General features: G+C 41.7%; 2 protein-coding genes across 4 annotated transcripts in view; one reads left to right on the forward strand and one right to left on the reverse strand.

Moving 5' to 3' along the window:
* Positions 1-1,692: 1,692 nt before the first annotated feature.
* Positions 1,693-12,669, reverse strand: Blzf1 (basic leucine zipper nuclear factor 1). The gene is made up of 5 exons (XM_032914836.1): positions 12,237-12,669; positions 9,982-10,181; positions 8,660-8,788; positions 5,603-5,822; positions 1,693-2,929 (listed from the first exon to the last, which is right to left on the reverse strand). The coding sequence occupies exons 1-5, from the start codon at positions 12,630-12,632 to the stop codon at positions 2,753-2,755; spliced, it is 1,122 nt and encodes a 373-aa protein (XP_032770727.1). The 5' UTR covers positions 12,633-12,669; the 3' UTR covers positions 1,693-2,752.
* Positions 12,670-17,571: 4,902 nt separating this feature from the next.
* Positions 17,572-27,226, forward strand: part of Nme7 (NME/NM23 family member 7) — a 129,710-nt gene continuing 120,055 nt past the window's right edge. For 2 of the 3 annotated variants that reach the window (XM_032914833.1, XM_032914835.1), the window contains exons 1-3: positions 17,572-17,692; positions 17,966-18,148; positions 21,671-21,753. In XM_032914833.1, coding sequence (XP_032770724.1) covers positions 21,694-21,753 — 60 coding nt within the window. In that variant the 5' untranslated portion in view covers positions 17,572-17,692; positions 17,966-18,148; positions 21,671-21,693. The remainder of the gene's footprint in view (positions 17,693-17,965; positions 18,149-21,670; positions 21,754-27,226) is intronic. The other variant, XM_032914834.1, reaches the window with a different exon arrangement.

The following is a 27,226-nucleotide window of genomic DNA, read 5'->3' on the forward strand; positions in this document are numbered from 1 at the left end:
GTAACACTTGGGTGGGGTTTTGTGCACATACTCATCACCTGGACCATTTTTGCCGATGTTGCTGTGAACATCGTACTTGTCCAATTATTTACGTTATCTTTTGGATATACGCCTCTGACAGGAATGCAGTGTTCAGAATGCTTGTACACTTTGTCAGTGTTCCCCTCAACACATGTTGTTTTACAGTTTTAGTCACTATCCCCATTTCTATGTAGTCTCACAGCTGATTTGCATGTTCCTGTTAACCAGCTATGTGTGACTGTTGGCTACCTGTGAACTTTCCTGGGAGAGTTGTCTAAGTCATTCAGCTATTTAAATTTGAGTTCATTCTTTGGTTACTTATGCACTGAGAATTCCATACATAAATAGTGTCCTCTGATCACACCCACCTCCCATCTACTCCCGCTGGTGCGTCCTGAACTTCCTTCACTAGATCCCCCTTCCAACTGTATGGACTCATTTATTTCTGACCAGAAAGGCAAATGGGCATCCACTAGGGGTCACTTTGTTACATTACCCACTCATTATTGAAAAAAATGAATATTCTTTGGCTTTTTAAGCACCCCTTCCTGCCCTTCTCCAGACCCTGGTACCAGTCTCTGTCCATTTGCATCTAACATAGTTCATGTAACATTTATGTAAATAGCATGCCTCAAGTGTGCACTTTAGAGTTGAATGTATCCCTTGACATACAGATGATTCTGTTTACTTAACTGATATTAAGATGATATTTGACTTTTAGCAACCATGAACGAGACTGCTACAAAAACTGGTATACAAACACTACGATGGCGCCTAAGTTCTCTTGGCTATAAACCTAGAATGATGGGTCAGGCGAGATTTTTTCTTTTGAACTTCCGGGCTATCTTCAACGAAAGCTGTCATACACATCTCCTGGTGAAGCACAGCAGTCCCAGGTGTCTTTAGACTTGCCTACAGTGCCATCTTGCTTTCCGTTTATAGACACTGCTTTGTTGACAGTCATTCTACCTACATGAAGACAGGAATGATTGTCTCTGCACAGTACCGATGCGAACAGTCTCCCAACATGCTCATTTGCTGTTCATGTGACTTACACATATGTGCATGGATCTTAGGAGCTATTTAGTAATTTGCTCATTTTGCAAGTATGTCTGGCACACGTACATGTTAATTGTGCGCTCGTGCCTGTCAAGGACAGAGGCTACCGTACTGGGTGTCTTCCTTTTTCCCTCTCCACCTTAATGTTTGAGACAGGATTTCCCACTCACCTGCTTCTGCTCCAAGTGAGCTGGCTGGGGTCACACATGTGCATGTTCTGAGTGCCGGGAGATCTGGGCTTGGGTTCCCATGTGCGGCGATATTCTGTAGGCTGAGGGCATCTTCTCAACCTCTGCTCACTTCTAACTAGGTAGGGTTTTTGGCTGTTGAATGGCAGTTCTTTGTATCTTCTGGCCATTTCTCAGATGTATAATTTATTCTTTTTCTTCTCCCATTCTTAGAGCAACTGTGTACCTCAATGCATGAATGCCTTAAATTTAAGTATTCTTTTCATTTCTTGTGCTTTTGTTATACCCAAGAAATCATAATCAAGTTCAATGTCACGAAAATTTCTGTTTCTAAGGAGGGAAAAGGCAATGAGCCAGCATAAACAGTAAAAGCCACATGAAGACTGAAGCCAAAGTCTGTTATTCTGAAAGGACAGAAGAATAGTCACAGAGAAATAGGAACTTTATTGCCATTTAAAGCTATAAAAATGGCTCAGATGAGTCAGACAAAAATAGTTTTGACACTGAAGTAGATTTTGATGTGATCGGATTTGCTTTTTGCGGATTTCTCTGCTAGGCACAGCTCCAACTCATTTGTAAAATTTGGCTTTTTTGTTTTTTGTTGTTTTTGATGACAGATTTTTGTGAATATTTAAAGGCAAATAAATGAGCATCTGATGAAAAATTATACAGTGATATATTTAATAATATATGTAAATTGATGGATTTCATTTTTCCCTAGAAGATCATTTTCCATCATCAGCAAACTAGGTACTCCTGCTGTGCTCAACACCCAACATGAGTTGGTAATTCTCAATCTGGTTCCTTTGCAACTGCAACCGTGCAGAAGACAGAACGCTTGCAAAAACCAAACAGCCTGGAACACTTTTGTTGAAGTATTTGTTGTAGTTCTAAAATACTGTTTTATTTTCCTAATATATTGTTTAGAAAAAGTAACCCTTTACCCTGGTGTTTCTGAAGGCTGCTTGCACACCCACAATGTGACTATAAACGGACTGCGAATCCCTTTTTCCTGTGCCCCAGCCATTACACTACAAGACTTGCTCTGTAAAGGGACGGACTCTGCTTACGTACAGTAAAGCTGCCTAGAGAGTGATAAAGGTTGACATGACCATACCCCTTCACAAAGCATGGCTGTAGTTTGCCTGTTTTTGTTTTATGCACCAAAATAAAACCTGTTTATACTTTATATAAAATATATAACAGAATAATAATATAGGGCCTAAAAGAAAGTTATAAAATCTTTTTAGTTTTTTCGCATAAATACTATGTACTGGGAAGTATTTTGTACTTTAAATATATCTACATAGCTTTACTTTCTTACCCTGAGATATTTGTTATGAAAAATAATCTGGAATCCAGTACATGAATAGCTTCACGGGCATGTATTACATAAAGGCGAATTGATTTTATTTCTAGCATCTCAATAATAATGACTGTGGGGACTGAGCCGGCCTCCAATCGGCTCTCCTCCAGTCAGCACACTAGAGAGCAACGAGCTCCCCCTGGCAGTGACTGCAGCAATTGAAAGTTATATTTTCATATCTGGTGTAGGGATGGAAACGTCCAATATTTTTCTTTGTAGTGAGTAATGTGGATTCGGCAAATGCATTGTCCGGAGAGCTTTCTGTACAGGCAACTGGATCCAAAATCCGCAGAACCTAAGACAAAGGAGAGGTCACGTCAGATGTGTGCAACATGCATTGTAAAGGCCTTGGGTTTCCCCGAAATGCAACTACCTATATGGTTTCCTAGGGTTTTACAGAGCTATCATACAATATAACATCTGAATAAATTTGAATTTATCCTTTCTTCCAAAATGCTATAAATTCAGCAAAATGATGCCTAGTTATAATGTCATGTTTTAGTAATTATAAACTAATAGTCTTTTACAGATCTATACAAGGGGGAAAAAGAAAAATGAAGTTTTATGAATTCTACTTCATATGATAATCAATTTTCAGTTTTAGCCAAAAAGCACTCCCTGTCATCTTCTCCCTTTCATTCAACTGTTTATAAGGTTTAGACTATATTCTTTTGTGGAAATGCTGTTTTTACTTATGGTAAAATAAATGGCCCTTCATTTCTTCTTTTTTCAATTATACATACTATTTTATGCTAAGAACCATGTTCACAATACTTGGTTCTCTCATTACTTCCTCAGCCCTGATTCTCCTGTTTCCTCTACTGAGACTCAAAGCAGGAGGCCTTGGGTTGAAGAACAGTCCCACTGAGGACAAGAATAACCTTTTTGGTTCCCAGCTCTTATTTCTCATGTTTAAACTCTCAAACTAATCCTAACATTAGCAGTGTTATGTTCTAAAGGGGGAGGCACTGAGACTGGTAAGCTACTCTGACAGAGGCAGCAGAGAAGGGCAGGCTCTGCTTCCTTTTCCTACAGTCGCACTTATTCAAAGGCACTGCCAGGCTTCCTCCCTGCCCTCACCCTCTCAGACTGCCCCCTCTTCTAAGCCAACAGCACATCCAAGAAGCCCTAGCCCCTGTTTAAAGCATCTTGGCATCATGTAAGAGCTACCATACTATTTTAGATCTTCCACTTGCTAACTATACCCTTAAAATCCAGCATCGAGATCTTTTACTTTTGTGAACCTTAGTGAAATGTTACATATATGACAACCAAAGTCAGAAAGAGTAATGTTTCTTGTCAATTTTGAGGGGAAAAGAATGGTTTCCAAGTATGGAATATGTTATGATATTATGGGTCTTTAAAATAAAAAATAAAGTGCTAAGGGAATTCAGTGGGAGACTGAGATACACAGCAGAAAGTCTTCTAGATTTTAGCCTGAAAATGAGAGGGATGGAATTTAAGGCTTGCGGAGATCCTGCGACCCAGCACGGAGGACGGAAATTGGTGGGCATTTAAAGCAGATGGAGGAAGAACAGAGACTAAGCTATTGCATTTATCTCCGAAAGGACAGCTCCTGAAGCAACTGGGCTGGGAGGTCATGAATCACGCAGGGAGAAGAGAGGCTGTCAGTCTTGTTACACGAGGGAATACGGTGAGTAAAGAAGCAGAAGAACAAGCAGGTCTAGACCAGGCCTGAAATACACCCAGTATTGCACAATGAAGCAGAGAGCAGAGAAGACAAGGTGGGGTTAGTCATAGAAACCAAGGCAACAGAAGTGTGTCGTTGAAGAGGGAAAAGCCAACCACACTCAAAGATACCGCCAGCAACTGAGTACACCGTGACCTAACTTCCCAACAAAGAAACAGTAGGAAAGAACAAACAAGTTTTGTGTAGTTTACGCTTTAGGTACTGATCCTTTTAGTAAGTAGGTGGGCACCTACTATGCAACATTATACCAGCTCATGAGGAAACAGTAAGATATATTCTCCAGCCTTCAAGTAATTTTAGAGGGAGAATCACTCAATAACAACACAAGAGCTAAGTGAGGGACCCTTTTTCCTGGGAGAGAAATGTATATAATGCAGGTAGGCAACTAGGTTTCCTTTAAGCTGGCTTGTTCTTGTGTCTTCTTTTTCTTCTATGAATTAGGAACCAAAGTCATATGCTGAACAGGAGGAAGTACCACAAGAAGAGAAATAGCTAAACTGACACAAACTTGGATTCTGGTAGCTGGGAGAAGGATATGGGGACAGGTACTGAGCAATGAAAACTAGCAAAGACTAGAAAAAGAGAATGCAGCAAAACAAGCTAATGAGACAGGGGAAAGATGTGCAGCTCAAAGGAATTAAACAGTGATGTGACCCATGGGGAAACACAGAAGTAATCACCATGGACAAGTAAGAGCTAAAATGAGCTTTTGATCACAGATCACACCGAGTTAATAGTTAACATTTTATTAGCAGAAGGGGTCTAGTTAAGAACAGGCTTAATGGATTATGGGAGTTGGGTACTGAGGCTTTAATGAAGGTAAACTTGGTACATGACAGGTCACCTACACAGGCCTTGAATTCAACTGGTATTTAGATTCTTTGTACTACTCAGTGTCTGTCCCATCGATATGTGAAATTAAATAAGCTTAGATTACTTCTGACGTGCCCTATAATTTCCTAAGTGAAAATTTTTACAGAAGACTTCTATAAGAAAATGAATAAAAAATGATCTGTTAGCTAACTTATTTTAAAACTGTATTTCTCTCCTTAGAATAGAGTAGTGACATTTGGAAATTTAAGAGTCAGAGGAGGAATTTTCTCTAAGACCATGAGCTTATTAACATGGAAAACAAATTTAAGATCTATATTTCAAAACTCCCAAAGCCAAGCATAACACATAGTTTTCCGTAAGGGGTGAATAAAATCTCGCAGCTCACAGAACACGTTGCACAGTGCACAAAAGAGAAAATGTTACCTTTTCAGCCATCTTCTCAGCTGGGGTACTGCAGACTTCTGCTGTTGCTGGGGTCCTCTTCTGATGGCTGATGCCAACGTTTCCCAGCAGATGAGCGTGCACTGCCTCTGCCAGCCTGTGGTTTGTGAGTGCTAGGTCTGCCGTGCTGTGGGGCTGTGTGTTAGGGGAATATGTCTGTTCTCTCCCCCACTGTAAGGAGACCAAGAGTTCTTCCAAAAATCTGCACAGAACACACATGAACAATGAACACCGATAAAAAGACAAAATATAAGAACCAGTAAAAGAAAATGAGTGAGCAACATATTTCAGAAGTCGTTTAACATCTTTGCTCAGATTTCAAGACTCAGGACACTGGTCTCGTGGGTTATAGGACAGGAGACACTTGCTAGTCTACTAGGTTGTTACAAAAACCATGAATCAGGCAGTACAGTTTAGTGCAATCACAGTTTGGTATAGAAATTACAGATATTAGTGTATTTCAAAGTTTTAGCACTTGTAGATTAATCTCCAATATCTGTAGTTAACTCTGCTTGGTCATAATGGTATAAATGATTTTTGTATTGTTGGATTTGATTCACTAACATTCTTTTTTTTTAAAAAAATTTATTTATTTATTATACATAATAAGTACACTATAGCTGTCTTCAGATACACCAGAAGAGGGCATCAGATCTCATTACAGATGGCTGTGAGCCACCAGGTGGTTGCTGGGATTTGAACTCAGGACCTCTGGAAGAGCAGTCAGTGCTTTTAACCACTGAGCCATCTCTCCAGCCCCCGATTCACTAACATTCTACTAAGGACTTTTATATCATTAAAGGCAGAAAGATAGAAAGTCTACAGGTTTTTGCTTATGTCTCCAGTTTGTTATCATAATGCTTGCCCAGAAATGTTGGAGATTGTTTCCTTTCCTTCCATGCTCTAGAAGAATCTGTGTACAATTGTTTCTTTCTTCCTTAGATGTTTATTTGCATTCGGTGGATCCATTGGGGCTAGAATTTCCTTTACATGCTGGTTTTTAACTACGAGTTCAATTGCTTTAATGAGTTAGGGCTAGTTAACTTACATATCTTAGTTTTTAGGATCTACTTTATTTTAAAATTATTTAAGTGTGTGTGGGGTGTGTGTGTACTTGAGTGTAGGTGCCCACAGAGGCCAGAAGAGGGTACTGGATCTCCTGGAGCTGAAGCTGCAGTGGTGATAAGCTGACTAGCTTGGTGCTGAGAACTAAACTCAGACGCTCTGCAAGTGTAAAACGCACCCTTAACTGCTGAACCATCGCTCCGGCCCTCCTACGCAGTTCTTAAGTAACCTTAGCAGTTTTTACGGAGCTTATCTAATCACTGACTTGATTGGCTAGAGGTATCAATAACAGTCCTTACTCTCTTTGCTATGGCCACTCATCTATTGTGTGCAGGCTTTCATTCCTAATACTCGACATGTACCATCTTTCTTTAGTTTACTGGCTAAACAGTTATTTCTTTCTTTTTCTTATTTATCTATTCTTCTCTTATATAATACCAGCCATAGCCTCTTCTCCCTCCTCTCTACCCAGTTCCCCACCACCACTTCCCTTCTCCCCCAGATCCACTGTTCTGTTTCCCTTCATTAAAGACCAGGCCTCCCAGTAGTATCAACCACAGTTTAAGATGCAGTACAACTAGGCACAAACTCTCCTATCAAGGCTGGTGAGGCAACTCAGTTGGAGGAAAAGGGTCCTAAGAGCCGGCAGAAGAGTCAGAGACACCTCCACTCCCATTGTTAGGAGTCCCACAAATACCCCAAGCTAAGCCTCAGCACGTATGCAGAGGACTCAGCACAGAGCCATGCAGGCGCTGTAACTGCCACTTCACGACAGACATTTCTTTAGTTTTATCTTTTTAAAACAGTATCATCAAAAAACTGTTTCAGCTATCATTGGTATTCTTTCTCACTTCTGTTCAGTTTGGGTTGAATTTGCTTTTTGTATTTTTTGAAGTAGTAACTTCTAATTTCTAATGAGACTTTTCTCATGTCCCCAAATACATTCCCCCTTTTATCTCCTTAAAGATAAAACCTTACTGCATTGCCCAGTCTGGCCTAGAATTCAGGTACTTCAGCCTCAGCCTCCCAAGTCTTAAATTATAGGTATGCACCATCATGGCCAGTCACAAACAAGCATTTCCCTTGAAGCACGGCCTTAATTGCTTCTAAAAAATTTCCATACTTTGATCATTATGCTTTATTCTCCTATTTTCCATACGATTGATTGCTAATTATTCAGCTACATAAAAATACAAAACCCTTTTAAGGAACACTGCCCATTTGTTTGTTATTATTATTTTTAAAGATTTCAGCTTGTTAGTACTAGAATGTAATGTTATGCATGTAATCTACAAAAAGACTTCAAATAGCTCTTCCATGGGAAAAACAGCTATGTCACTTGGTGTTGTGGTTTGAATAGGAATGGACCCCACAGACTCATGTGTTTGAATGCTTGATCCACAGAGAGTAGCACTATTAGGAGGTCTGGCCTTGTTGGAGGAAGTGTGTCACTGTGGAGGTGGGCTGTCTTAGATGCTCAAGCTACACCCAGTGTGGCACAGTCTCTTGCTGCCTGCTGATCAAAATGTAGACCTCTTAGCTCTTTCTCCATGTCTGCCTGCATGTTGCCATGACTCCTGCATGACAATAATGGACTAAGCCCCTGAAACTGTAAGCCAGCCTCAATGAAATGTTTCCTTTATAAGAGCTGCCATGGTCATGGCTAAGACAGTTGACTTCTATCAAAAGTACACAAACTACAATAACCACACTCAGGAACGACTTTTAACTGCAGAAACACCCTCACTTACAGATGTAATTCTTTTCCTTATTGATGATGTAAGATGTAGCACTGTCCTTTCTGGTCTTAGGGTTTCTTCCTTTCAGGGCATCTGTTTTAAGAGAGCCTTACAGCCTATAGTACTCAGCATGTTAACAAATGTGGTCACGCTCAAACACTCAAACAAAACCTTTCCTAATAGCAAAACTCACAGGACACAAGAGAGGAGTTTGGACTGAGAACAAGTGCCTTACTTCTGGGTGGAGATCATTTCCTGACGGAACTGTTCTCTTTCACTCAGGAGATCCTGGATAGCGCTCTGGGCATCTCGGTTCTGACGCTGTAGAACTACTCTGAAGTTTGTTAATTCATCTGCCATCACCCTGAAAAAGATTAAAACTCACATCTGGTTTTCCCACAGTAACACAGCAGTCAGAAGCGGACTGTTAGTTTCAAAAGCTGACAAAGGATTTAACACACTGGGACTGCTTGGCAGTTCTAGCATTTTACATGAGAACACTTTAACATGCAGAGCTTATGAAGCAGAGTAGGTGACATGCTTTAAATGACAGAAAAGTAACAACTTTTTATATGGTGACTTGAGTTTACACCAATGCTACCCTAAGTGTATCAGTTTACAATCACTAAATAGAAGCTTCTAACTATAAAAAACAGAAAGGGAAGAAAAATCAATTATTTTTCTCACTACTTAATTATCATTTCCTCTCAGCAATATACTGAAAAGTTTCTATGAGACAAAGTAGTCTTCTCCCCTGCCAAGCAAGGCTCATTCTCCTTTTATATAGACAAGTTTCTCATTTTTCCAAAAAATAAATTTAGCATATTTTAACATGAATGTGTGAAAAATAATTACACGGAATGTGTTCACTAGAAGGCAACATTTGGTTTTCTGCAGAAGATACCCTCTGAGTATCTGAGGCAGACTTTGAGGCATTTGAAAAGCAGAGTGGAGTAGAGCATGAGCAGATGAGGAGCTAAGACACACAGCAGAGCTTCCCAGGCACAGCGCTCAGAGGCCTGGACTCTACAGCCTTGTGGCTTTGATATGTGTTAAAGTTTGCCTCATCAGATAGGCCATAAAACAACACAGTTTTCTGTTTATATACGGGGAGAAAGAGACTGAAAAGCTCTTTACATGGATAAAAGGAGCTAAAAGAACAGAGCCCACTAGGTGCAGAAGTAGCTTCTAGGAAGTAGGAATGAGGTGGCTCTCCTCAGGGGAGAGGGGGAAGGAGGGAAGGGGAGGGGTGGGGGGTAGATGAGGAGAGGGGGAGGGTCTACATTTGCCTTTTCTGACTGCCATATTTCTATATTTAATTTTACAGCTGTGTTTTGTTTACTGTAGTAAACATGGTTTTAGAATAAAGGGGGAGCATGCCTCACCTCTCTAGGAGACTGCATGGCCCTCCAGAGAGGGGGTGCTACACATCAAATAATATAGAAACTCTGACAATCTAAAGTCAGAAATTTTCACTATTACTTTGTGCTATGAGTCAAGATGGCGACAGAGAGAAAAACAATGGGGAAGCAGATACTATTTGTGACAGAAGAATACCTGCTTGCAAGGAATTTACTTCTCCAAACATCGCACTGTATTGACATCCGTTCCAGCTGTTCAGAGAGCTGGGCTGTGTTCCGACCGAGTGCTTCATTTTCTAAGATGAGCTGGTTTTTCTCTCGGGCTAGACGTTCAAAGTGATACTGTGGGTCATCCCCAACAGAAGCCACGAGCAACTTTTTTAACTCACGATTTACCTAGGATGAAGAAAGAAAACAAGCTTAAGAAATGTCACGGATTTGAATGCAGCAAAACTTATGACTGAGACTCTATTTCTGGATCCTATTCCAATGTGTTAGTTTTCCCTTACATTTTATTATTGCTCCTTAGAAGCCTGTTTGTTTTCTAATGGGAAGACAGAAAAGGGGTGGATAGAGATGAGAAAGGGAGGGGAGGAGGACCTGGGAGGAGGAGAGGGAGGGGAAACTAATTTGGATACAGTATGTAAAACAGAAATCTATTTTCAATAAAAAGAAATAAATTAAGAAAAGAAAAATACCATAACTAAGACAAAATGAACTTATATGGGCAGTTAGGAACTTATATGTGAACAATGTAATTATAGGTGTTACCATTTTATTGTCTTTCTGAATTTTCTTTTTTTTCTTTTTTTTTTTCTTTTTTTCGGGGCTGGGGATCGAACCCAGGACCTTGCACTTCCTAGGCAAGCGGCTGAATTTTCTTTTTAATCTTTTAAAAAGAGTGTGGAGGCTAGAGGAGGACATCACTGTCCCTATATCTGACTTACTTCCTTGATACAGGGTCCATCACGGAACATAGCTAGACCGGAGGCTAGCAAGCACCAGAAATCCTGTCTAGGCCTCTACCCCAACAGTCTAGAACTGATAGTGCGTGGCTATGCTAGGCTTTTTACATGGGAGTTGGGGATGTGAACTCAGGTCTCCATGCTTGACAGACAGAATTCTTACCACTAAGCCATTTCCCTAGTCTCTTCTTTCTGAATCTTCTAAAATGTTTACAAACAAATATATACTATTTTATACTTAGAAGTTGTTATTAAAATATATTAATTTCATGAAGATTTTTTTTTTTTAGATAAGAACCACTAATTATGTTACAAACACAATCTTCCTGCAAAAGAGATGTAGTTTGGGCTACAGAGATGGCTCAGTGGGTAGAGCCCCGTATGAAGGCCTGACAACCTGATCTGAGTATAACCCTTGAACCTAAATGGGTTCTATGTAAGTTCTTTTGACCTCCACACTTGTGAAGCAGAATGTATCCCTTCTGTTAGGGAAAGTACGGGCTCAGGACCCCAAGACCAAGGTCTCAGCACGAAGGAGATTTGCCCCAGAGGGACAGAAGGCAGGAAATAAGTGACAAAGGCAGGAGATAGGGGACAGGGAGAAGAAGGGAACAAGGGAGAGGGAAGAGAGTATCTGTCCTGGCAGGGGACAAAGGACTGCCTCCGGGTAGACAGGAGACACACGTGGCACATAAGAAAATGATGGTTTATAAAGGCACATGGGCAAACCCCATGTTAGCATGAGGTGTTTAATTTTGATTGGGCATATTAGGTAAGCCAAAGGGAGCATTTGATAGCTGGACCTTGGTGGTCAGCCTCAGGAGGACATGGGCAATAAGGGAATGGACTTTGTTGGCCAGCTTTAGGAATGTAATCTAATGGTTTTTAACAAGGCAGAGGCAATGCAGGAGAAGGGTAAGGCTGTCAGAATCACGCTTGCCACACTTGAGTGGGCCAGAGTCCCTTCACCTTCCATATACAGCACACATTAACACAAACATGCACTAGTAACAATAACAATAATAATAATGCCAATAATGCAAAGATGTAAAGGTTAAACAGAAATAAGGGAGGGCTAGAACAATTTTATTAAGCTGCCGAGATTAGAGTAACACAACTGAACACTAATGAGTCTTATTAATTTCTAATGAAGACCCAGTAACTTATTTCATTTCCCACCCCCAAATATCAGGAATGAATCTTTAAAACAAGGACTGCTAATTTGTCAATGGCAAAGACTGACGTGGTCAGTTTATAAGTGTAACCTACTTTTATAACTTAGAGGCAGTCTTGTCTAAAGCTCCTCGCACCTCCACTTCATCACGTTTAGAGCATGTTTTCCCAACATAAACTCTTTCTAGAGGCCCTATGGCAGAATGAGAAGTTAAAGAGGAAGTATTTAGAGAAACGACAATCTCTGAGAAAATGTGGTTTGCTGGCCCAGAGGTAAAGACTAGAAGTCACTGAAGCTACAGACTGTGCTTACCTCTGTCTGTACTCGGAGCTGATTTGAAAGGCCTTCTTTGTCCTGAAGTAGCCTCTTTTCAGAATTCTTGAGCTTTTCCAAAACCTTCTTGACCTCTGAGAGTTCCTTCCTTGGGTCTGTGACCACCTCTGGCTGATTGTGGAGCTCTTCTCTGTGATGTCCTAGGGACTTAACCTTTGCACTCTTGGTGGGGATGTCGTGAGTGATAGCAGCTTTGGGAACAAATATTCTGACAGCTTCGACTTCCACTGTTTTTTCATTAAGAATCTTCCCCAGCTGAAGAACACCTGGGCTGTCTGAGGAGACTTTCTTACGTGGACTTGGAAGGACATGTTGATTTATGGGTTGGACTCCATGAGTGACTTCAACAGACTTAGGGGGCTCCTCTGTTTCCATTCCATCTCCTGCTCCTCGGATTGGGGTTGAGGTAAGGATGCCTAACAAAGACATTAAACGGAGGACAAATTACCAAAAGAAATGATTAAAAAAAAAAAAAACAACCCACTAAGGCTACTTATTATGTAGCGGTTTCCTCCCAGATTGAAATACACCCTCCTGCAGGGAAGCTCCTTAAGCCAGAAGTAAACAACTCAAAAAGGAAGTCCCAGAAAATGACAAGATTCACTAGGCCCCTCCATCCCTATAAATGCCTACAGTCACTCTCAGGAGCCAAGCAGCAACGGTCTGAGGAGACCAGACCAGAGATCTGCTTGGAAGAAACAGAGACCAGCCAGGCTTCCTGGAGGACGCCTTTAACAACGATGTCACCTGGTAAAGACACTGTCCAAGGAAAGTTTACTTAGTATCATAACATATAATCTGACTTTCTCTTATGATTGTATTAAAATGATGTCACTGGAATAGAAGACATTTTCATTTCATAGACTAAAAGTAAAGAAGTGTGTGTGTGTGTGTGTGTGTGTGTGTGTGTGTGTAGACAGGGCCTTACTATGTAATTTAAGCTGGCTACAAAGCTGACATGTAGTCCCAGACAGCCTCAATCTGGATTCTTCCAGCCTCTCCCTCTTAACACATTACCATGGTTTACTAGTTTTCATATTCTTAAAATTTGGGTTTAGATTTGTCTAATTTGATCTAATCTGTATAGCCTATTTCTGGTATTTAAGAGTGTAGAATTATACGTATTAACTATAGGCTAACAACAACAACAAAACACGTCTCTCCTAAAGTAAGCCCGTTCCAGCCCACTGAGCTTGGTCAAGAAGAAGCAGGTGGGATCCTAGGTTTTGGTTCAAGTCAAAATGGATTCCTAGGCAAGTCATAACATAGTTGGTCTAGGAGTTTAAATAGTACTTTTATAAAGAAAAAAATTAATGAAAGAAACTCCAAATAATAGCAATTTGAGGACAAATCACAAAGTTTGTTAAAAGGCAAAGAAACAATGTGCATTTGATAGCTACTTCTCTCCAAACAAAACAAAATTCCAGTCAAGAAGTTCAATCAACTTTCAATTCCAATATACTCTTAGCTTTATTTAAACTGTTCTACTTACTAAGAACTCATGGCTACCAGAAGTAACTCACCAGCTCCTGCTACCGTGGGAAGCAGGCAGAGCTGGGGCTTTGTGTTTTCTTACCTTTCATGATTCCCCTCTTCCCTGTGACACACAGAAACCTTTATTACATATGCACTAGGCAATGCAGGGCACATTCATGAACAATTACATCCTTTAAGTGAGAAGATAAAAACCTCTGGTGCCAGCTCTGTAATTATGAATAATGAATGTATGTATGTATGTATGCATGCATGTATGCACGTATGTATGTATGATGGGTAATGCTGAGCAAAGCAAACCACCAATCTTGGTTCTCCATTTCCTGAGGGAGCCACCAGCATCCCTGTACTGTTCCTCTCTTCCCACCTGTCATCATGCACTAGTCAGTTAAAACACATCGAGGGTTTGTGGCTTTTCCTTGGACTGATGAAAGGTGAAGACCCAGCAAGGTCACTGTCTATATTCTACACAGGGGTTGGCGAACAGTTTTGGTAAAAGGCCTGAGGGAAAATATTTTAGGTTTCTGGAATGATGAAGTATAACTGAAGAAAGTTTCCAGTCACTTACATGAGAAGACAAAAACATTTTTTTTTCTTTTAATGGCAATACATTTTTGGTTAAGTAAGTAATAAAAAACACCGGAATCTATTTTATTCAGGGTAACACCTGATTTACATGGATTCCGTTACTGTTATAATCGTCAAACTGACTGCAAACTTTTTCAAGGGGTCTGAGGGTCACAATTCACCAATTTTTGTTTTAGGTTCTGGAAGAAGAGCATGATTAGAGGCCATCACTGAACAGACACTTCCCTTACTAGTGACAGGGCAAATGTATGAGCAGAAGTACTTGTAAGTCACGTGACTGGGCACAGGCAGAACATCAAACTCAGGAGCCAAAATAATACCCAGTTTCAGCGGCCGGTTGTGGTATAACCTTAGTCCTGCCGTGAGCTTCACCATCCTTCTACCAGTGGGAGCTGGGAGAAGACTGTAAGTACTATAGCCTTCAGGATAACCTGACTCTCTTCCATACTGGACTACGAGAAGCCACTTTAGTTACAGATCGTTTTACCAGCTCATTTTACAGCTAAGGAAGTGTGCATGGCATGAAGAAGAAAAGTAAATGTTTAATGATCATGAGTTTATTACTCTGTGAACACATGCCGAAACTTCATTTAAACCTTTAGTGACAAACTTAAAACAGCTTGGCTTTCCCTTCTACACTAAATCATTAAGTCATAGCTCCTTTTATAGTCTGACAGACTCTCGGCAACATATGTAAATTAAACAATCGACGGGTAAACCGAGATGTCACTTGGTAAATTTTAAGACAATATTCTTCTGGCACACATGGTAGCGGGCAGCGGGGATTGAAGCTAGGCCCTAGCATGGGCAAGCAAGCCGTCCAACGCAAAGCTTTCTCACAGCCCCCATTTTACAGTTCTAGTTTGAGACAGGATCTCACTAGGTTGCCCATGCCTTGAACTGACTCTGTAGTATCCCAAACAGGGTATGAATTTGTGATCCTCCTGCCTCAGTCTCCCAAGTAGCTGGTTACAAGCCTGTGCCACGAGGCCCACCTTTAGTGTCTTTTAAAAATCACAATTATCATCTAGTCAAGTTTAGCTATTACATTAGAGGAACATGCTAGAGACAATCATATTAACCTTTATGAAGGCGAGACCCAGACCTTTCCTCTAGTCCAGCGGTCCTCAACCTTCCAAATCTGAGACTCTCTTATACAGTTCCCCGTGTTGTGGTCACCCAAGTTTCCCATGTTGTAGTCACCCAACACCACATTTTGTTGCTACTTCATAGCTGTATTTTTGCTACTGTTATGTATAAATGTAATGCAAATGTCTGATATGTGGGGTTGACGACCCACATATTGAGAACCTCTGCTCTATAGGCTCTGGATAAACAGTTGCTTGGTCAAATGTGTGTGCACACTTAGCCTCCAGTGTTTCACAGTATTTACTGGTTTTCTAACAGCACTGGGAAATGCTTGTGTAACCAATCCAACCCAGCATTTCCAAATTCACTTGCTCATAGAAACATTTTCACCAGATCCTTATTATTTAAATGTCCCAGACCTTACTATCTGTTTGCTAAACTGTCACAGCTATATTTCTAATGTAGAAGTCTACAATTTTAATTTTTAATTAAATTGCTTATTTTAGGTTTGGGATGAGCCCTAGTGGTAATGGTCTGCCCTCCTATGGGATGTCAGTGCTACTCACACGCTCGAGAGACAGTTCTGTTGCTATACGAAAAATCACATTTCTCTTCCGAGGCAGTTAAAGGATGCAGACAAGTGACAACATCAAACATAGGTATTCTTTTTTTTTTCGATCCATGTAGCACAAACATTTTTTCCACTGACAATAGTTACATTACAGTAAAAATAAAATAAACCGTTGTATTACCTGCCTTACTAGATAATCAAGGCGGATCTCTTTGAGTTCAAGCCCAGTGAGTTCTCAGACAGTCAGTGCAACACAGAGAAACCCTGTCTCAAATCCCGCCCTCCCGCTCCCAAAAATAAACCCAAAAAACAACAATCAAAAAACAGCCCTCCCCCCCAAAAAACAAAACAGGCAACCAATCAAACAAACAAAAACCCAAGCGAACTATTATCAAAGCAGAAACACTCACCTTTGCTTTCAAAACTTTTAAGAGTAGTCATTTTTTCCATAACTAATGAAAATACAATCCAAGACTTTCACCGAAGACCTAGAAATGTATACATAGGAAAGAATCAAAGCAATAACAATATATTCAGCAAATGCTTCTACTTTAAAAGTTATGTTTTAATTATTCCTGCCTGTAGTACCCACGTTCCTCATTATCTCCTTTTGACAGGCAGTGACGTATACCTGTTAAATACTGGGAAACCAGGCACAGGTTTAAGTGCTCTCTGGAGTCTAGACTATAGAATAGGTGACCACACGTCCTAAAAGCTGACTGCTCTCAGATATACACGGTCTAACTTCCTGAACATCACAAATCCTTGTCCTGGGAATGCATCCTGAAACTATCCAATGGCAAACAGATTTAAGTCAGAAACTTCGCCGGGACCATGCGATGCCGAACGGCGAGGGTCCCTGTCTAAGAAACACCGGGTGAAGGTGTGTGGGGATGCATGGGTGCCGAGTTTAAAAGGAGAGGGGGTGGAAGCATTAAGACTGTCAGCCTCATTCCCGAGAAGTATGAGCTCAAGTTTGTCCCTGTCAGAAGCCTCTTCCCAGAACAACCTTTAAATCCAAAAACCAATGGCCTCTGAGCTCCAACCCAGACTGCCCTCTTCCCACCGCGTCTGGCACACGGGCCGGCTCCAGGATTTACCTCTGATATCCTTATTTCAATGTTCACCGCTCAGGTTCTTCACTCACTCAGAAGCCGGCTAACTTGTAAACGCCTCTGGCATTCGAATGCCAACCCGCCCAAGCCTTCCGGACACCTAGCTCAATCTAATCACTTCCTATTACTCAGGGTTTCATTTCCGGAGTGCTCTTCCGAAGGACCAATCAACACTTTGTGCTGTGTGTAAAATGGAGAAACACAGGGTCTACTACGCATCGGCTCAGAAAGTGAAAAGTGGAAGTTATCTACTTTTTTAAAAAAGTACCAATATATAAAGCAAGCCATATAGAAGCTTAAACTTCCGGGTCACTACCAACCAGACGGAAGTGAACACGTTGGAAGGGAGAAGGTGGCGTCTCGTTGCCCCAGGCGACGAGGCAATGGGTGGATCTCTGAGTGACTGGGCGGGGCCTGATTACTCCCAACCAATGGAGACGAAGCATCTTAGAGGCGGAGTCTCGGGAAACGCTGGAGAAAGGCGGGGCTTGCGTTGCCAGAGTAACCGGATCATTGGCTGTGTTGTGGTCTTCCTGTGTACAGTTACCTATTTCCTGTGCTGAGATCCACAAACTATGGTGAGTGTTACCGGAGGCCCTACGAAAGGCTCCGTGACCCTGGTTACTGAATGTAAAAGACATCCTGCTTTTCTTCACCTCCTTTATCTCGCTAGGAGGAGTTCCTTCTGTCTCTGCTCTCCCCTTTTCTTGCAGCTCCCTAATTTCCATTTTAGCGCTCCTAAGACCTCAAGCTAGATAGAGTAACAGAAAGTAATTTGGAATCTAAGAAAACCCGATGAGACATTATTTCGAATAAACAGTTTATAAGTGTGCATTGTTCCTCTTTTTCAGTTTTCAAGCTTGCAGGCCCATTTCGACGTGATGCTGTATCATCACTAACCTGAATATTGGAGTGTGTTCTCCCAGGCGGCGGAGTTCTGCCTAGCATCTCCTACCAGGACCGCTTAGTAATAGATGTCTGCTGGCTCAGCTTCTAGTCCATTGCATACTTTCCAGATCTCTGTGTTTTAGCAGGTATGTCTTTCAGGATTACTTGGAGAGCTTCTAGAATTCACCACCACCACCATAAATTATGACTGATTAGGAATGGGGCTTGATAATTTGTATTTTAATAAACCTTTAGATTTTAACGCACCCATTTCTCCAGTGCACAGAGTTCTAGTGAACTCATCTTTAGTCGTCCCAGCACTTGTGAATGGTGGGTGGGACATAGCAAAATGTTGCCTTCAGATGGGTATAGCTGTAACTTAGCAAGAGACATCCCTACATACCAGGCTTTCTCACCAATGTTCAGCAGTTCTTTTTGTTACCCAATCTGGTCCTTTTTTCCTGTAGAGACCTTTTCAAACCTTTACTTCACAAACCCTATCTCTCTTCTTCCTTTTTTCTCCTTTCTAGGCACTTGACAGAATCTAAGAGGCAATGTATTCAGTATTGGATTCCAAATAATCAATGATTTTATCCGTTATTCTTTTTCATTGGATATTTCTTTATTTACATTTCAAATGTTATTCTCTTTCCTGGTTTCCTGTCCATAAGCCACCATCCCCTCCCCTCCCCGTCTTCTGTAAGGGTGTTCCTTTCCCCATCCACCCCTCCTTACGGCCCCCACCCCCGGACAGTCCCTTACACTGTGGTCCCAACCTTGGCAGGACCAAGAACTTCTCCTTTCATTAGTGTCCAACAAGACCATCCTCTACTACATATGTAGCTGGAACCATGGGTCAGTCCATGTATAGTCTTTGGGTAGTGGTTTAGTCCCTGGAAACTCTGGTTGGTTGGTATTGTTGTTCTTATGGGGTTGCAAGCCCCTTCAGCTTCTTCACTCCTCTCTCTAATTCCTCCAACGGGGGTCCCGTTCTCAGTTCAGTGGTTTGCTGCTAGCATTCACCTATGTATTTGCCGTATTCTGGCTGTGTCTACACCCGGTTCCTGTCAGCCTGCGCTTCTTAGTTTCTTATCTAGTTTAGTGGCTGTATATGTATGGGCCTCATGTGGAGCAGGCTCTGAATGGCCCTCCCTCCAGTCTCTGCTCTAACTTTGCCTTCCATCCCCTCCTATGAAGACTTTATCCGTTCTGTAGCCTTGTATTTATACTTTAAAGAAGGAAGTGTGGAAGTGACCTTTCATCTGCATTTGCTCTTAATTTCACTTGCTCCATCTGTTGTATCCATTTGTTACATGAAGTTAGCCGGCATTTGATCTGTTCTGTGTGTGCGTTATGTGCATGTGTTGTATGCTAATTATTATGCAAGTATATTTCTTACTGTGATTCATGATTCATCAAAATCAAAACTTGGTCTTAGTGCAGGAAGAGTGAATTTCTCCGGGCATGCAGACTTAGAGACGGTGCTCTTACTGTTCGTTGGAAAAACTGAATTTTTTTTTAAAAAAGGCCTAAAAACAGTTAAGTAAAAATCTCAGTCCCCATCCCCATCTAGATCTTTCTCATTTGCCGTCAGTCCTTTCTGAGAAGCAGTGAAATGTTTTGAAAGGAGAGGAGGCTAGATGTCCCGTTGCGCACGCGCGCTTGCACACACACACACACACACACACACACACACACACACACACCACACACAACAGAGAGAGAGAGACAGAGAGAGAGAGACAGAGAGAAAGAGAGAGACAGACAGAGAGAGAGAGAGAGAGAGAGAGAGAGAGAGAGAGAGAGAGAGAGAGAGAGAGAGAGGAAATAAAGTGGTTTGAGGATATGACATGACGAGCAGTTCAGGTCATCTCAGATGGTTTCAGACTGAAATATTAGTAATAGAAGAGCTCTCAGGTGGCTCCAGATTCTGTGAGGCAAGGTGAGTGCAGAGGTTAATCAGAATCTGGGGGGGATAGAGGACTGGAGAAAGTGGCCAAGGCACTGAAATATATGGAGCTTGGAAAGAATTTTAGATTTTATTTTAGATGTATTAGCATAATGTGTCTCATACGTTTTATCTGTTTGATATTTAAATTGTTTCCCCTTGACTCTACCTTGAAACTTGAACCATATTAATTTGGTTCATCAGTGCCATTTTTTTTTTTTCTGATCTGTAACCTTTACTGTTGAACTTTCTTGGAAAATATTCTCTTTTTGGAGACCAGAGATTCCTAATTTTTCTCTTCGTAAGTGCTGTTTTGTAATTTGGCTGTCCTTTTCTGGCCTTTTTTAGTTTCCATAGTAACCTCCATGGGTGTGGAGGTGCGGTATTCTCAGAGGCTCTTATACCGCCTTTCCTGAATGCTCTACTCTTCTGTTGAATCCTCGCAGCATAGTATACATCTGAGATAGAAACATCACACTAACTTCTTAAACGCAGAAAGCATCAGATCGCTTTCTTTAAGGGGCTCATAGTGTAAGTCTTATGAGTCTTAGTTTAACAAACACCAAAAAAGGAATCCAGTGTTGTTTGTAGCCTCGTCATAGCGATCTTGTTATAATTTAATGATATGATGCTTACCTTAGTGCTTTACATTCTGTAAACATTATTCTTAGTTGTTATTACTGCTGTTCATCTTTTATTTGTTAATTTCATATATATGTATATTACTTTCTGTTTATTGTCATGTTCACCTTCTCTTATCTCCCTCCTAACACAATTACTAGACTCCCTACTCCCTCTTTTTCATTTATGTATTTTTATTTTGTTTCGTGACCCACTGAGTTGAACAGGAGGAGCCATCTATGTGACTAGGGATTTGTAACCATCCATTAGAGCTTGGTGGGCTCATGAGTGGGTAAACAACTGAAGGCAACATCTAGCTCTCCCCCAGAATCCATCCATCAGGAGACATCAGTTCAGCAGGGAGGAGGAGTGCCACGTGGGTCCCTACCTCATCTATGATTGCCATTTGACCCGGTCTTGTTCAAACCCATTTTGACGCGAGACTATGATTCCACTGATCGAGTCACGTTGGTGACACAGTGTTCTATAGCACTTCTCACTGCACTGGGGCTTTTACATTCTCTCTGCCCCTCTTCAGTCAGCCTTTACTCCTCAGGAAAGGGGGTAGGAGTTAGGGTGGAGCATGTCTTCTCAGTGTCTTGAACAGTCATACATGTCTGCATTCATCAGTGTTCATTATGAGAAATATTTCTCTGATTGAGAATGAAAGTACAATTTGTCGTGTATATAAAATTAAGTATTTGGAAGACAACTTGGCCCTGTCAGTTTAGCTATGCAACAGTGATAAGTTCCCCACTTGGTTGTTAACCCTCCTTAGCCATGGTATCTTTGTTTTTTGTTTTTTTTTCCAGAGCTGGGGACTGAACCCAGGGCCTTGTGCTTGCTAGGCAGGTGCTCTACCACTGAGCTAAATCCCCAACCCCAGCCATGGTAGCTTAACTGGGTTTACAGTACCAGGCATGAACTCCTCCCTTCTCGGGTAGGGAAGCCTGGAAACTGAGCCGAGTGCTTGGTTTTCCCCCTCACGGTTGGGCTGTTGTTGCAGTGATGAGCACGTCTTTCCTGCAGGTTGGTATTGGAGTTCGTGGGGTCATCCTGTGGGGATTGATGGTCATTGATGCCTTCTCTTCCCCAACAGCCGGCATTGCATCCTCGGGCAGCATGAAAGCTGGTCAGCAGGGAAGAAGTTGCGGTTTGATTTCTCCGTATCTTGCACCCAAGGTGTGTAGTGTCTCAGCAATAGAGCCTTATCGACTAATTCTGGTGACCAACCAAGAGGAATGACAAGAGCCTGTGTTGTGTAGGGAGCCTTGGTGCTCTCTCCCATCATAAACGGAAGTATCCACATCCAGCATGAGATGTTTGTTTAATGACCCATGGCTATTAGGCACATGCTTCTACTGTTTTGTTATTGACGAGCATTAAGAAAAGTTTCAGAAATTGAGGAACACAGAGGAGAAAGTAATCACTATGAGATAATGTTAATTTTTTTTTCTTTTTTTCGGAGCTGGGGATGGAACCCAGGGCCTTGCTCTTGCTAGGCAAACGCTCTACCACTGAGCTAAATCTCCAACCCCGATAATGTTAATTTTTGTTTGTTTTTTTTTTCCCAATGATCAAGACCAAACCCAGCACTTTACTACTAAATCCCCTACCCAAGAACCGCTAATTAGAAATAACGGTCAGCTAGTGTTACAGCTTTCCCTGTTACTTTTGTTCAGTGAGCTTTATACTTTCTCTAACATATGAATATATGTAAATCCAGAGTGAAACTTGGGCATTTTAATGACAGCATCAATCCCTAAGTTTACCAGAAGGCATCTAGAGACAGCAGGACACCCCATTGTTGCGGATCAGTGCTAGAGTTCAGCCTTGTTACCAGAATAGGGAAGTGCTTAACAGACTTGACTTCTCTCTTCCTATCAACGTCCGTCTTTCTCATTGAGTCCTTTTTTATTTATGAGTTATGAGTAAGCATAAAAGTAAAGACTTTGTGTCTATTAGAAAGTATTTTGTTTATCATCTATCTATCTATCATCTGTCTGTCTGTCTGTCTGTCTAAAATCTCTCTCTCTGGACAAACATACCTTTTTTTCTGAGGCCGGTCCTGTCCACCGTTCTAAAGCAGCAGCCCCAGCTCCTGCCCATCCTGCTCCCTTTCTCTTTCTCCATCTGTTTTCATCGTAGTGCCTGACAAAAACGTTACAAAGCAGCAGACGTTTCGCAAATAAGGATCGTCCTTGGAATTTTGTAGTTTTCCCCCTTTGTGGCAGTTAAGAGTGTTTGGTAATCCACAGTGTCTCTGGAGGGTGCTGTTACACGCACAGAGACGGTAATCCTGCACTGCTGGAGAGCAGAGAGGGCGGACAGCTAAAGAATGCTGCGAAGAGAGTTGAGAAGAGAAGAGAACAAGTGCACTCTCTCTGCCCATCCATTTGCTAGAAAACAGGGCAGAGACCGATTTCTCGTCGGGCCTACCTGGTACTGGGAAAAAACTAAAATTCTAGATCAAAAGCAGAAAATGTTTATTCTGAGAGGAGTCTGACTCCATCCATGCCCAGGCACTGTTAAAGTTCTGCTGTGTGCTACTCAGTGTTCTAGACAACCTTCCCACCCCCAAGGAACCGAAACGGCTGAGTTTGGGAGCTATACAGTTTTAGGGGGAGAAGGGATGTGACATGATGTCAGGTATTGCTAACCATGAGAAAGGAAACACCTTGTAAGGCGCTGGAGTGAGGAACATAAAAGGGCTGGTATTGGGTAGTCAAGGGGGCCCCTCCCCATTCCTTTGAAGGAGAATGGGCTGGTCAGAGAGAATCGTCTGTGTAAAAGATCCTGGGGTAGAAACATATGGACTGAGCAGGTTGTGTGTGTATGCATAAGGACATACACACATAACACTAATTAAAGAAAAAGATGCCTTGAAAGAGAGCAAGGGATGATATACAGGACAGTTTGGAGGGAGGAGAGGGAAGAGGAAGATAATATAATTATAAATATATTATTATATATATGAAAAAGTAAAAACATTGAAATTAAAAGAATTTATAGGATAGGTGAGAGGGGTCATCTAGGACAGTGGTTCTCAACCTGTGGGTCCTGACCCCTTTGGCAAACCTCTGTCTCATAATAGTTACATTACAGTTAATAACAGTGGCAAAATTACAGTTACGAAGTAGCAATAGAAATAATTTTATGGTTGGGGATCAGCACAACATGAGGAGCTGTGTTAAAGGATTGTGGCATTGGGAAGGTTGAGTTAGTGCTCTAGGATACAGCCAATCAGACAGAATCCATAGTGAGGAACAGGATGGTGGTTGACGTGAAGAGGTGCCCGACTCAGAGAAGTTAGACCCAGTGTGTCATAGCATGGTAGTGCTTCAGGACTGGAAGACACTGGGTTTTTTAATTCTGATGATTCTGAAACAGAGATTGTCACCTAACACATAGTAGACCTGAGCTCTAAATTGTGAACAGCAGTAGGCCGATAAAAAAGTATGCGGGGGGTAGGGGGTCAGAGAGATGGCTATCTGTTAAGAGCACTGACTGCCCTTTGGGTTCATTTCCCAGCACCACAGGGCAGCTGACAGCCATCTGTAATTCCAGTTCTTTGTGATCTGACGCCCTCTTCTGGTCTCCACAGGCACTGCATGTGCTACACAGACATACATCATGTAGGCAAACTATAGATATACCTAAAATAAACCTAAATAAAAACCTCAGAAGTGTATTGATACTTGTACACATTGAGGGTAATAATAGAGGTTCCTTTTTTTTCTGTTGTTGTTGTTGTGGTGGTGGTGGTGGTGGTGGTGTATGTGAAACTATAATTCATATATTTGGTTGATATTTTTTAAAAACATGTTCATGATCTTCTAATCTAGTCTAAATTTAAAGATAAGCTGAGACATGCTTTACGGCAGTATGCCTCATTGTAGCGTTCTTGCTGTTTACCGTTCCACTGGCTGTGTACACCTCCCTGTGTGTACTCAGCTGACCCTGCACTGAGTCCCCTCAATGACGGGAAGGAGTTAGAAGCTTCAGTCAACCCTAGAAAATAAATAAATAAAAATACATAAATAAGTAAAAGTACATTCAAGCAACACTAAGTGGACTCAGCAGATTGTGTGTGCACATGTATATTTATTTGTATGTATGTATATATGTGTGTATGTGTGTATGTGTATAATAATGATTAAAAAAAAGGGCCACGAATTTGCAGGGTATGATATGGAAGGGATTAGCGGGGGGGGGGGCAGAGTTATGCAATTATATTCCAATTTTTTTTTTTTTTTTTTTTTTTTTTTGGAGCTGGGGACCCGAACCCAGGGCTTTGTGCTTCCTAGGCAAGCGCTCTACCACTGAGCTAAATCCCCAACCCATATTCCAATTTTTAAAAAGCGTTATCGCCATACCAGCAAGCACCCACTTCCATGGTGTTATTATCTTTCTTTCCTGGCTTGTCCCCCTCTCTATTCCTCTTCATTCTTTAATGTATGAAGAGGGGAGAGAGAGAGGCACCAAAACCCAGGAGGGAAAACTGAGAAGTAAATCTGAGAAGGAAGTAGCCGTCTCTGGCCCTGCCAGTCACCCCTGCCCTCTCCATGATCCCTCTGCCCTTTCTAGGCCTGAGGCTTCCAGGGGGCAGTGCTGGTGGAGTTGTGCCATTTCCGACCACAGGCATTGGGGACTTCTCTGTGCATCCTGACTCCTGGCTCATGGAGCACTAATTACTGTCTCTGTGTATTGTAGCTGAGGACAAATTTTAAAATCTGCATCTTCAAAAGAGGTTTAATTAAATGTTATGTAGTTTTAGAGACCTTTCGAGGAACTTGATGAAATGAATACAAAACTGAAAACAGATTTTATACACACACACATACATACACACATACACACATACATACACACACATACACACACATACACACATACACACATACATACACACACATACATACACATACACACACACATACACACACATATACACACACACATACACACATACACACATACACATACACACACACATACACACATACACACACATACACACACACACACTAAATCTTTATACCACGAGGAAGTTATTCTTGAGGTACCTAATAGAACCTTTATTTTTGCATTTGTTCCTCTCATATAATTTAGGTGTTAGGGGGAGAGTTGACCATTATTCACCCTCCATGACAGTAGGTTGAGTCTGATAATTTACCAGTGACTAAAAAAACAAGGCTTCAAACTTGCTTGAGAATAACCTAGGGAAATGACGGAAAAAAATTCAGATTAGGTCCGTTTTTTAATGTGAGGGATCAGACAGTGGTGGCCTGGCCTAGCCTGAAGATGGTGTATTAGAGCCAAGTGACAGCCTTTTTACCGTATGGATTGGAACGGGAGGGTAGCCCGGTGCTCCTCAGAGTTCCTGTCTGTCTGCTGTCGAGCACGTACCCGTGTTTGCAGTTCTTTGTGTAACGATGCCCTGATTGTGTGAACCCTCAAGGTGATAGAGCTCCACAGTGTAGCCCAGGTTGGGTTTTCATTTTTATTTTTATTTCTTCCTTTTTTTTTTTTCTTTTCTTTTCTTTTTTTCGGAGCTGGGGACCAAACCCAGGGCCTTGCGCTTGCTAGGCAAGCGCTCTACCACTGAGCTAAATCCCCAACCCCTTATTTTTTCAAATTTACAGCTCTGTATAATTTCTGAAGTGCCATAGTCAAGGTGTCAATGTTTAACTTTTTGCTTTTATTTTCTTTAGTTCTAGGGAATGGCTGTGCAGCTCTCCTGTAGCTGTATACTGAATGACACTTTAGCTTTGTTTTTAAATCTTCAACTTTTAGAAGATAGAAACATACCGTTTTTTTCAACAAAAGTTTATGATTCACGTGGTGCTGCTTGACTAGACCCTTTGCAGATTTGCTGTGATTTAGCTCAAAATCGCAGGACTAAGTTGGTGAGCCTGTAGAGTGGGCCTGTGACCCAGCTTTGGTGGCATGTAGTAACCGCAGTGAGCCCCAGGTGGCGCTCCGCCATCACTGGACGGCGTCCTTTCAGGCTGGATGTCTGTTTCAGATCTTTTTCTTGGCTTATTAATTTCATTGGTGTTCATGTTGGTGTGCCACTCAGATGCCACCCCTGTAGAAGTCAGGAGATCACAGAGCCACTGCTTATGTCTCATAAAGGGGAAGATAAAGCAACAAACCAATGTGAATGATGAATTCTGTTGGATTAAACTTGAAAATGCTGTCTTACAGAAAAAAAAGTGAGGTTCAACATTAAATAATGTCTGAGTTGTGTGAGGCTCTCTAGGCAAACACATGAAAGAAAGTTCTGTCCTAATACGTATGTCTTCAGGTAGACTGGCAGTCAGTGTTATTAACACGTGCTGGCACCCACAGGCTTTTCTCACTATAGAAGGATGTCTGTGTTCATGGCCGCTCCGTCCCAGCCAGCTTATCAACACACCATCTTCTCCAGTAAGGAATATCCAGACCCCCTTTGCTCCATCGAGAGTGACTTGTGGCTACTGCCCAGTGGTGATCGTTGCAGGGCATGCAAGTCCATACGCATTTGCTTTCCACAGTCTGGCACATGAGAGAGAACCCTCCCAGAACTGATCTGCTTGTCAGAGCTGTCTCGTTTGCTCTCCTAAGGCTGTGTCTTGCCGTGCAGCAGGCGCTGCAGGATTGGGGCCGAGCT

The sequence above is a fragment of the Rattus rattus genome, chromosome 10, assembly GCF_011064425.1.
Source record: "Rattus rattus isolate New Zealand chromosome 10, Rrattus_CSIRO_v1, whole genome shotgun sequence".
NCBI classification, from domain to species: domain Eukaryota; kingdom Metazoa; phylum Chordata; class Mammalia; order Rodentia; family Muridae; genus Rattus; species Rattus rattus.

Coding starts and splice junctions, on each gene's coding strand:
- Blzf1 (XM_032914836.1), bottom strand. CDS start 12,632: ATGGAAACAGAGGAGCCCCCTAAGTCTGTTGAAGTCACTCATGGAGTC. Junction 8,789..9,981: donor AGTAAATTCCTTGCAAGCAG/GTATTCTTCTGT, acceptor AATCTTTTTCAG/GGTGATGGCAGATGAATTAA. Junction 5,823..8,659: donor GAAATGATCTCCACCCAGAA/GTAAGGCACTTG, acceptor TGTTCTGTGCAG/ATTTTTGGAAGAACTCTTGG.